The sequence below is a fragment of the Bombina bombina genome, chromosome 1 (genome assembly GCF_027579735.1).
Source record: "Bombina bombina isolate aBomBom1 chromosome 1, aBomBom1.pri, whole genome shotgun sequence".
NCBI classification, from domain to species: domain Eukaryota; kingdom Metazoa; phylum Chordata; class Amphibia; order Anura; family Bombinatoridae; genus Bombina; species Bombina bombina.
The window spans coordinates 336,211,358-336,223,825 of record NC_069499.1 but is presented as its reverse complement, the minus strand read 5'-3'; the positions used below and the strand labels follow the sequence as shown (position 1 = coordinate 336,223,825).

The window sequence follows — 12,468 nt, the reverse complement described above, 5'->3', positions numbered from 1 at the left end:
AGATGTTTTATCATTCTCTTTCATATTTATAATAGAGTTTTCTTTGAGTTTAGTGAAGATGACTTTATTTCATTTCACGGGTCTATAAATGCAGCGCAGACATAGAGATCTGCACCCTGTGTGTGTTTATTGATGTGGATCCAGCAGTTTGTTAGCCTTCCTGGTGTGTTCTAACCTTACAAAGGCAGGTTGGGCTCTGCTATCTCCTCTCTAACACGTAATATGACCTAATATGACTGAGGTGTATGATACGGTGCTGCGCACAGTAACGCTTTTATTCCTCTGTGGATTTTGGTTTCCGATAGGAAGCAGCCTTTTCCTATAAAAGATTTCACATATCTACTTGTTTTCACTGTTAAATGGACATGAAACCCAAACTTTTTTCTTTCATGACTTAGGGCCAATAAAAAACACCTTAATTTAATTATATTATCACATTTACTTTGTTCCCTTCGTATCCTTTATTGAAGAGCATACCTAGGAAGGCTCAGGAGTGTGCACATCTGGGCATTCCATGGGTGTGTATGAAATTTTCTCTCAAATACAAGCATAAGATAATTCCACCAGGGCAGCCCCCACGAGGATCGGTGTGAAAAAAACCTTGTCAGAACCGGCAAAATTTAAATAATTGTCCCCTAAGTATTAATATTTAGGTACACAGACAGATATAAGATAAGGAAGTATTTGTGTGTACAGAAAGTGATAAAGTGAGGAGTTCTGATTTCACTGCTAGCTCAACCCATTTTAATGGTCTGTAGTTTCAAAGAACAAAGCCAGCCATTTCATGTTCAAAATTAAAACCTAAATAAGCTATATCTTATTCCTTTTATATGCGGTATAATAAGTCATTGAAACACATTAAAGGAAAAACTATTTTACAGTACACTGTCCCTTTAAACTTCCTTGATTCACAGGTTGATTCACAGGTTGTTATTTTAAAGTCTTCTCCAGAATTGTTATTGTTTAAAAAGATAGATAATCCCTTTATTACCCATTCCTTAATTTTGCATAATCAACACTGTTATATTAATACACTTCTTACCTCTGTGATTACTGTGTATCTAAGCCTCTGCAGGCTGCCCCCTTATTTCAGTTCTTTTGACAGACTTGCATTTTAGCCAAACAGTGCAAGCTGACTCATAAATAACTCCAGAGGAGTGAACACAATGTTATCTATACGGCAAACATGAACCAGGACTGTCTAGCTGTGCTGTGAAAAACTGTCAAAATGCACTGAGGTGGCCATCAAGGGCTTATAATTTAGCATATGAGCATACCTAGGTTTAGCTTTCAACAAAGAATACCAATAGAATAAAGCAAATGTGATGATAAAAGTAAATTGGAAAGTTATATAAAATTGCATGCCCTATCTGAATCATGACAGTTTTATTTTGACTAGACTGTCCCTTTAAGACACTTTTGGTATCCTTTGTTGAAAAATAATATGTACATATCCTAAATTACTGGGAGCTAGTGGGTGATTGGTGGCTATATACGTATGCTTCTTGTCATTGGCTCCCAGTAATGTGTTATTGCTCTGGAACTGACTTTAATTATGTATTTAACTCTATTGTAGGAGTTAAACACATTGTGATATGTCAGAGCATTTTATAATGACCCTGATGCTTGTATATAACTATGTTTCATTTTTGCAGTTTAATATCCCTTTAATAGACATTTTCTCTGGTATAATTTGTTTATTGCACTCTCTTGTACTGAGGGCAATGTGTGGTGTTTGTGACACAGCTGTGTTTCTTTAGAAATTGAAACAATTTACAAAATAACTTTAGTTGTTATGATGTTACTAAGCAACAATGTATAAAGTAATTTAGTATTAATGCCAGTCTGATTTCCAGATGTTCTCAACAACTTCATCACATTTAAATCTATTAAGCAATAGTATACAGTTTAAAAGGCAAGAATATTTTTGGAAAAATATAATATAATGTAACATAATAATGTACATACTTAGTAATGTAATAATAAAATACTCTAATTGGTTACAACATTGTATTGTTGCAAGGATGATAATTATTTATTGCTTGTCTGTGAGCCAATCAGCAGCAGAATACACATATACTGTATCTGCCAATCACCTCTAGTGTCCTGTTCTAGATTGGTTCAGGAAACAAGAGATTAGCACATGGTTATGAGCACACATTTAGTACAATGCATTAGAGTATTTTATTTCTGGATTATTATGACACTTGAAAGTTGTGCTGCAAAACTTGATGGATGATGGGTGTGTAAAAAATCCTTCAGACAAAAATAGCCATAGCAAATCCAGTAAAATAAATAAAAATGACAAGGATATGCCACAGTGTTGTATTTTTCTTAGTTTATATCCCAACATATTCTGTAGCAGCAACACAAAGTATATCCTCGCACTCAGAAAATAAACTGGAATCCGGGAATGATGGATAAAAGCAAAATGACTTTATTCCATGAATACAAACAGGTGCATTAGCAACAAGTCAAACTTGTTTTGTCATCGATGAGGTAACTTCCCCAATGACCCTTCATGTGTCTGCTGCTTCAGTCTAGTAAAAAGGTAGTTAGCAGTTAGCCTGGCTTCCACACTAATAGCCAGGGGAAATGTGACAAACCTGGCACCAACGGCTATAAATCTTAAACGTTTAGATTTTTTTTAAAATATAGTCTGTTTTATAAGGAGTCCTAAAAATGGCTAAAAACATTTTAAGCAAATACACTGACACACACTGTTAATTTATTTGTAAATATTTCTAATTGTTAGAGGTTGATAGTCACAGCAGGAGAAAACAAAACACATAAGAGATAAATCCACTTTAATTTGCATCAGTGCAAAGAGCCTTGTATTGGGACGCTGGTAAAATCTTACGTTTTCCTGTTTCAGTAAAGCTGGCTGTAGAGACTGGCATTATAAAGTATTATGTGGAGAGCTGAACAAGCTATATAGCTTATGGGGCTTAAGCCTCCGTGATCCGAGCTTCACCTCTGAGCTGTCAGTACAGTGTCAGCCTGCATGAGGGTCACCACTAGGTAGGTGATCTGATGGTGTCTGCCTAGTAATTGGCATCAAGGTTGAGTGCACTTCTCACTTTTAGTATAACCAATGTCACTTTCGGTATATACGTATAGTCTGTGAATTCTTGCACATGCTTAGTAGTAATAGAAGTGCTGCAAAGGCCAGTTTGTATAAATTCTATTTCTGGCCTCTAGTTCATTATAAAGTTTGCCTACAATCCTGCTCTTCACTCAAAAATACATTCTAGCAATGTTCTTGCATGGGTTACTGGACAAAATGTTTTGTTTAACACTCTATTTGCCCTGTTGTGGGCGCAAGTTTAGTGATGGGTCAGGAGACCACATCGTATTCACTACAGAAGATTAATGTCCTATTTTCCCTAAAGAATGCACATTTTTCTGTTTTACCACATAAAGCACACTTCACTTGTTAGACTGTATCTCCTCTCCTCTACACAATGTATTTAAATAATGATGATGTGTGCATGATATGAGGGCCACAAGCATGGCCCTTGGAGGAAAATTACTGCACAGAGTGAATGCTGATACGTCTGAACATTTTCCTTTTGCCCTTTAGGGGAATCGAGGCCGAACCGGTGTGGTGATTGCAGCTTACATGCACTATAGCAATATCTCTGCCAGGTACGGTACAAGTGAGCTCTTTGTATCACTTTATATGTTCTTACATTTCTAAATCATGTTATTATTAAAGGCTCTCCTCATGACCAATGTCTTGTCTTGTTACATTATTTGGTATGGTGCAGTATAGCTACATTTAAGTTCATTATGACCAATGCCTTCTGTCTTGTCAGATTGTGGTTTTGATCTCGTGTCACATGCTTTACTCCACAGTGCAGATCAAGCTTTGGATAGATTTGCAATGAGAAGGTTTTATGAAGATAAAGTTCTCCCTGTTGGTCAACCATCTCAAAAGAGGTGAGTCTCTGCATGTTCTTCACCATGTTAAAACATATACGTCTAGTGTTCTAGTGTTCCATCTTTTGCTGTTGTTGAAGGACCACAATTAATCACTGCTCTCTTCACAGCTATTTCACTCATTGCCACTAGAGGGCAATATATATATATATATATATATATATATATATATATATATATATATATATATATATATCTATCTATCTATATATATATATATATATATATATATATATATATACAGTGTGTGTATATATATATATGTGTGTGTGTGTATGTATATATATATATATATATATATATATATATATATATACATACTGTACATATATACAAACATTTACCGACACACACAGTGCTTACAATTTCCACTAGTCCTGCATGAATTAAAAGGACATGAAACCCCAAAATGTTCTTTTATGTTTCAGATCAATACAATTTTAAACAAATTTACTTCTATTATCTATTTTTCTTTGTTCTTTTGGTATCCTTTTTTGAAAAGAATACCTAGGTAGGCTCAGAAGCAGCAATGCACTACTGGGGAGGTTACTGCTTATTGGTGGCAGCACATATTTACCTCTTGTCATTGGTTCACCCAATGTTCAACTAGCTTCCGGTATTGCAACAATGCTCCTTAAAGGGACAGTATACACCAATTTTCATATAACTGCATATAATAGACACTACTATAAAGAAGAATATGCACGCATACTGATCTAAAAATCCAGTATAAAACCTTTTAAAATTTACTTAGATGCTCCTAGTTTAGCACTGTTGATGAGGTTAGGCTGGGACACCCAGTGAGAGGGGCTGGGAAAACAGGAAGAGCTGACCCTCCCCCCTCCCTGCATATGAAAAGACAGATTATACAAACAGGAGCCACAGGAATTTGTAGACATCCGTATACATCTAAAACTTTGGGGCTTGTTTAGGAGTCTGAAAATCAGCACAATGTAAAAAAAAAAAAAGCTAAACTATAGATATTTACAAAAATACCCCCAGATGGGCTACGTAACTGGATCCTTTTCAAAACATTTATGCAAAGAAAATTCTAGTGTACAATGTCCCTTTAGGCAAAGAATATCAAAGGAATGAAGCAAATTTGCTAATTGAAGTAAATTGGAAAGTTATTTAAAGTTGTATGCTTTATCTGAAACATGAAATATTTTTTTTAGGTTTCATATCCCTTTAAAGATTGAACTTTTTTTTCAAATAAGGAGCATTAGTAACTTTTTCCTTCTGGTTTAGTAACTTTTAACCACTGACTAGTAAACTATAGTGATATTTTTACTCTTATGCCTCTATTGGTATAAATGACCTGCAGTTTCATTGGTGTAATGGTACTGCCCACAGTCCTAACATGAAAAGTAGCTTTATTCAGCAGTGAAACAGTCTTAAAAAGCAGTGATACACATTAAAATATAATCTTTCAGAAGCAACAAAGTAAAACAATTAATAAAAAAAATAAAAATGAATGAGCTTTTAAGTTAGGCAATATTTCAGATATTGTGAAATGTTAGAGCAGCATGCAATGTGATTGCAATGGTCTCATAATAGTGACCATGAGGGAAGATAACCAATTTTAGTCTAACAGCCCAAACGGTTGATTGTTGTACAGATGAATGAGCCATTGCATGATTTAGCTGGTGGTTACAGCGCCACCTAGGGTTGCCTCCTTGGCCATATTTCTGTGGACACTTATGAGTTACACATGCTTCAGGGTATGCAGGGAGGACCATGAATAGTGCTGTCCAGGGTCATTATTCATGTGCATTTTAGGTGCTCAATACACGTTGCCCTCTGCACACCCTATAGCATGTGTAACTCATAAGTGTCCAGCAAAACCCTAGATCCAGGAGAAATGCTTAGGCAGCCTGTTTACGTACTGGGGAGCATATGTTGTTGACTGCTCTCTATACTTCAGGTACATACATTACTTCAGTGGGCTACTCTCTGGAGGCATCAAAATGAACAACAAGCCTTTGTTTCTGCATCATGTCATCATGCATGGGATTCCTAACTTTGAGTCTAAAGGAGGTGAGTTGTAGTATGTACCAAGATAAATCATTCTTATTTCTTCAGTGGCCCCAATGAATAGAGAGAGTGTGACTGTGTCTGTTATTTGTTTGACTCAGGTTGCCGTCCATTTTTGAAGATCTACCAGGCCATGCAGCCTGTGTATACCTCTGGAATCTAGTAAGATATTTCCTTTATTTCTTATTTACCCACTACTATTTAAAACAGTGTTAAAGGATCTTCAGACTCAAATCATTTCTATGTATAAAATCTGCAATAACACATTTCCCCCTTTTTATTTTCATTTTGAAACTAACAGTAAGTGTACAGGTCAGTGGGACAGAAAGTCATTGGCTGAAAACTCTCACAACACTAATGGTGGCCAATGAAACACCTACAAATATAAAAATCAAATGTTTTTTTTTTATCAAAAGGAAAAACAAACACTGTAAGACATTTTAGGCTCCCCCTTTTAGATGCAACAAATAAGAAAAATGAATTCAGTTTCCCTTTAATGAAAAGTGGTCTTGGTGTTTAGACACTGTAACGTTCGGTGTTACGTTTACTCTTAAAGGGACAGTTTACTGTAAAATAGTTTTCCCCTTAATGTGTTTTCAGCGACTTGTTATACAGCTGCGTAGAGTATATAATGTACGGTAAATTGCTCCATTTATGTTTATTTGTGTATATACAATAGCTGGTTTAGTTCTTTGAAACTACAACCCATTAAAATGGGTTGAGCTTGCAGGGAAATCAGTTCTCTTTATTTTATTACTTTATGTACACACACATGCAACCTTATCGCTGTCTGTATGTAAAGCTCAATACTTACTAGGAGTGTAATTTCTTCTGCGGGATATCTTTACACAGATTTCCTGTAGCCAATACTTAAGTATAGAAACTTTCAGTAGATGTAGGGATACCACAGGCAATAAAAAGTATACGTATAGGTAGAGATACCAAATGCCAATATAAAGGTAAATTAGCTATTTGTAAACAATTGAATACACTCCAGCAGGTCAAATAGATTAACGGGAACAAATGAAAAGGGAGAATAAAATTAGGGTACACTGTCGCTTTAATAACTGTTTAACTTTAAAATGAATACATTTCTGTGTAAACTTGGAAAAATTGCTTTATAAATTCAGGTATATACATATCTGCTTATTAGACAAGGGTCTTGCAGGAACTTTCTCTTAAAGGACCAGTAAACACAGTAGATTTGCATAATCAACAAATGCAAGATAACAAGACAATACAATAGCATTTACTCTGAATTTCAAATGAGTAGTAGATTCTTTTCTAACACATTTTAAAGGTATGTATATTTCCACTCCCCCTGTACCATGTGATAGCAATCAGCCAATCACAAATGCATATACGTATAGTCTGAGTTCTTGCACATGCTCAGTAGGAGCTGGTGACTCAAAAAACTGTAAATATAAAAGAATATGCACATTTTTTTTAATGGAAGTAAATTGGAAAGTTGTTTAAAATTACATGCTGTATCTGAATCATGAAAATTTAATAAAACCTGAGTGTCCCTTTAATTTGCCCCTCACACAAGAGCTTTTTTCTTTTTTTTTATTTAATAGCAAATCTGGGAGGAAACCATGTTCTGCTAAATGCATAGATGGAAAATTGTTTATTTTAATGTTTCCGTTTAACAGGACTGTCTTTTTAAGGATTAAATAATAATTCATGGTGATGTACAAGGCATTCCAGTGTGTCTTTATTGTGATTGTGTTTCAATAACAACCTATGTTTTGTAGAGTTTGTAATCATGTTATCCTGATATGACACAAAGAGGAAGCATTAGTCATTTCTAGATGTAAATGGTTTAGACAATTTACAATTTGCACGCATGCATCTCTTGTTTGTATATGACCAGGGGCCCTCAAAGGAATCAATTTAGGTGTGTCTTGAATATATATATATATATATATATATATACACATGTGTGTGTATGTATGTATGTATATTTATATATATATATATATATATATATATATATATATATATATATATATATATATATATATACACTAGTCCTAAAGCCCGTTTACACGGGCCATTTTTTGTAGTACAGCTGTCCCACCCCTTGCTCTCTCTCCCTCCCTTTTGCTCTCTCTCTCCCCCCTCTCTTTTGCTCTCTCTCTCTCCCCCCTCTCTTTTGCTCTCTCTCTCTCCCCCTCTCTTTTGCTCTTTCTCTCCCCCCTCTCTTCGCTCTCTCTCCGCTCTCTCTTCCCCCCCTTTTTGCTCTCTCTCTCCCCCTCTTGTTTTTGCTCCCACTCTCTTTTGCTCTCTCTCTCCCCCTCTCTTTTCTCTCTCCGTGGATCAATCTACAACGGGTATTGCTTCTATCACCACAGCATATCGTAGTGTATTGGCGATATCACCCTATTTCGGGGCCTTCTTGTCTCCCGTTGTAGATTGATCCACTGTTCCTGTACATATCGGAAGAGCTGCCACGACTCCGGACAGTTTTGCTTTATATTATCTTCCCTGAGCGCACCTCACTAGGGGGATCTTTTCTCTCTCCCCCTCTTTTGCATTCTCTCTCCCCCTCTTTTGCGCTCTCTCTCCCCCCTCTCTTTTGCGCTCTCTATCCCCCCTCTCTTTTGCGCTCTCTCTCCCCCCTCTCTTCTGCTCTCTTTCTCCCCCATCTCGTTTGCTCTCTTTCTCTCCCTCTCTTTTTCTCTCTCTCTCCCCCTCTCTTTGGCTCTCTGTCTCCCTCCTCTCTTTTGCTCTCTCTCCCCTCTCTTTTTGCTCTCTCTCTCGCCCTCTCTCTTTTGCTCTCCCACTCTCTTTTGCTCTCTCTCCCACCTCTCTTTTGCTCTCTCTCCCCTCTCTCTTTTGCTCTCTCTCCCCCCTCTCTTTTGCTCTCACTCCCTACTCTCTTTTGATCTCTCTCCCCCTCTCTTGTTCTCTCCCCCTCTCTTGCTCTCTCCCCCTCTCTGTTGCTCTCACTCCCCTCTCTTTTGCTTTCTCTCCCCTCTCTTTTGCTCTCTCTCCCTCCTCTCTTTTGATCTCTCTCCCTCCTCTCTTTTACTCTCTCTCCCTCCTCTCCTTTGCTCTCTCTCCCTCTCTCTTTTGCTCTCTCTTCCCTCTCTTTCTCCAACATAGGTGTGTCCGGTCCACGGCGTCATCCTTACTTGTGGGATATTCTCTTCCCCAACAGGAAATGGCAAAGAGCCCAGCAAAGCTGGTCACATGATCCCTCCTAGGCTCCGCCTACCCCAGTCATTCTCTTTGCCGTTGCACAGGCAACATCTCCACGGAGATGGTTAAGAGTTTTTTGGTGTTTAAATGTAGTTTTTATTCTTCAATCAAATGTTTGTTATTTTAAAATAGTGCTGGTATGTACTATTTACTCTGAAACAGAAAAGAGATGAAGATTTCTGTTTGTAAGAGGAAGATGATTTTAGCAAATGTTACTAAAATCGATTGCTGTTTCCACACAGGACTGTTGAGATGAAGTATCTTCAGTTGGGGGAAACAGTTGGCAGACTTTTCTGCTTGAGGTATGACTGGCCACATTTCTAACAAGACTATGTAATGCTGGAAGGCTGTCATTTCCCCTTATGGGGACCGGTAAGCCATTTTCTTAGATTAAGTAAAAGAATAAAGGGCTTCATAAGGGCTTAAAAAACTGGTAGACATTTTTCTGGGCTAAAACGATTACTTTGCTAAGCATATTTTGCAGATTATAACTCTTAATAGTTATTATAATCTTGGGGATTGTTTAGAAAAACGGCAGGCACTGTATTGGACACCTTTTTCAGATGGGGGCCTTTTCTAGTTATAGGCAGAGCCTCATTTTCGCGCCACTAATGCGCAGTTGTTTTTGGAGAGCAAGGCATGCAGATGCATGTGTGAGGAGCTAAGAACCACTGAAAAAGCTTATAGAAGGCGTCATTTGGTATCGTATTCCCCTCTGGGCTTGGTTGGGTCTCAGCAAAGCAGATAGCTGGGACTGTATAGGGGTTAAATGTAAAAACGGCTCCGGTTCCGTTATTTTAAGGGTTAAAGCTTTCAAATTTGGTGTGCAATACTTTTAAGGCTTTAAGACACTGTGGTGAAATTTTGGTGAATTTTGAACAATTCCTTCATACTTTTTCACATATTCAGTAATAAAGTGTGTTCAGTTTAAAATTTAAAGTGACAGTAACGGTTTTATTTTAAAACGTTTTTTGTGCTTTGTTGACAAGTTTAATCCTGTTTAACATGTCTGTACCATCAGATAAGCTATGTTCTATATGTATGAAAACCAAGGTTTCTCCCCATTTAAATTTATGTGATAATTGTGCCATAGTGTCCAAACAAAGTAGGGACAATGATGCCACAGATAATGATATTGCCCAAGATGATTCCTCAAATGAGGGGAGTAAGCATGATACTGCATCATCCCCTTCTGTGTCTACACCAGTTTTGCCCACACAAGAGGCCCCTAGTACATCTAGTGCGCCAATACTTATTACCATGCAACAATTAACAGCTGTAATGGATAATTCTATTGCAAACATTTTATCCAAAATGCCTACTTATCAGAGAAAGCGCGATTGCTCTGTTTTAAACACTGAAGAGCAAGAGGACGCTGATGATAACTGTTCTGACATACCCTCACACCAATCTGAAGGGGCCAGGAGGGAGGTTTTGTCTGAGGGAGAAATTTCAGATTCAGGAAAAATTTCTCAACAAGCTGAACCTGATGTTGTAACATTTAAATTTAAATTAGAACATCTCCGCGCACTGCTTAAGGAGGTATTATCTACTCTGGATGATTGTGACAATTTGGTCATTCCAGAGAAATTATGTAAGATGGACAAGTTCCTAGAGGTTCCGGTGCCCCCCGACGCTTTTCCTATACCCAAGCGGGTGGCGGACATAGTAAATAAGGAGTGGGAAAGGCCCGGCATACCTTTTGTTCCTCCCCCTATATTTAAGAAATTATTTCCTATAGTCGACCCCAGAAAGGACTTATGGCAGACAGTCCCCAAGGTCGAGGGGGCGGTTTCTACTCTAAACAAACGCACTACTATTCCTATAGAAGATAGTTGTGCTTTCAAAGATCCTATGGATAAAAAATTAGAGGGTTTGCTTAAAAAGATGTTTGTTCAGCAAGGTTACCTTCTACAACCAATTTCATGCATTGTTCCTGTCACTACGGCAGCGTGTTTCTGGTTCGAGGAACTAGAAAAGTCGCTCAATAAAGAATCTTCGTATGAGGAGGTTATGGACAGAGTTCAAGCACTTAAATTGGCTAACTCTTTTATTTTAGATGCCGCTTTGCAATTAGCTAGATTAGCGGCGAAAAATTCAGGGTTTGCTATCGTAGCGCACAGAGCGCTTTGGCTAAAGTCTTGGTCAGCGAATGTGTCTTCCAAGACAAAATTGCTTAACATCCCTTTCAAGGGTAAAACACTGTTTGGACCTGATTTGAAAGAGATTATTTCAGACATCACCGGGGGAAAGGGCCACGCCCTCCCTCAGGATAGGTCTTTTAAGGCTAAGAATAAGCCTAATTTTCGTCCCTTTCGCAGAAACGGACCAGCCTCTAATTCTACATCCTCTAAGCAAGAGGGTAATACTTCACAACCCAAACCAGCCTGGAGACCGATGCAAGGCTGGAACAAGGGTAAGCAGGCCAAGAAGCCTGCCACTGCTACCAAAACAGCATGAAGGGATGGCCCCCGATCCGGGACCGGATCTGGTGGGGGGCAGACTTTCTCTCTTTGCTCAGGCTTGGGCAAGAGATGTTCAGGATCCTTGGGCACTAGAAATAGTTTCTCAAGGTTATCTCCTGGAATTCAAGGAACTACCCCCAAGGGGAAGGTTCCACAGGTCTCAATTGTCTTCAAACCAAATAAAAAGACAGGCATTCTTACATTGTGTAGAAGACCTGTTAAAGATGGGAGTAATTCATCCAGTTCCAATAAGAGAACAAGGGATGGGGTTTTATTCCAACCTGTTCATAGTTCCCAAAAAAGAGGGAACATTCAGACCAATTTTAGATCTCAAGATCCTAAACAAATTTCTCAGGGTTCCATCGTTCAAAATGGAAACCATTCGAACGATCCTTCCCACCATCCAGGAAGGTCAATTTATGACCACGGTGGATTTAAAGGATGCGTACCTACATATTCCTATCCACAAGGAACATCATCAGTTCCTAAGGTTCGCTTTTCTGGACAAGCATTACCAGTTTGTGGCACTTCCATTCGGATTAGCCACTGCTCCGAGAATTTTCACAAAGGTACTAGGGTCCCTTCTAGCGGTTCTAAGACCAAGGGGCATTGCAGTAGTACCTTACTTGGACGACATCCTGATTCAAGCGTCATCTCTGTCAAAAGCAAAGGCTCATACGGACATCGTCCTAGCCTTTCTCAGATCTCACGGATGGAAAGTGAACAAAGAAAAAAGTTCTCTGTCCCCGTCAACAAGAGTTCCCTTCTTGGGAACAATAATAGATTCCTTAGAAATGAGGATTTTTCTGACAGAGGTCAGAAA

General features: G+C 38.2%; 1 protein-coding gene across 4 annotated transcripts in view; it reads left to right on the top strand.

Moving 5' to 3' along the window:
* TNS1 (tensin 1) overlaps positions 1–12,468 on the top strand; it is a 403,399-nt gene that overhangs the window by 198,115 nt on the left and 192,816 nt on the right. For all 4 annotated transcript variants that reach the window (XM_053698119.1, XM_053698118.1, XM_053698117.1 and 1 more), the window contains 4 exons: positions 3,584–3,648; positions 3,859–3,942; positions 5,867–5,979; positions 6,078–6,138. In XM_053698119.1, the coding sequence (XP_053554094.1) occupies positions 3,584–3,648; positions 3,859–3,942; positions 5,867–5,979; positions 6,078–6,138 (323 nt within the window). The remainder of the gene's footprint in view (positions 1–3,583; positions 3,649–3,858; positions 3,943–5,866; positions 5,980–6,077; positions 6,139–12,468) is intronic.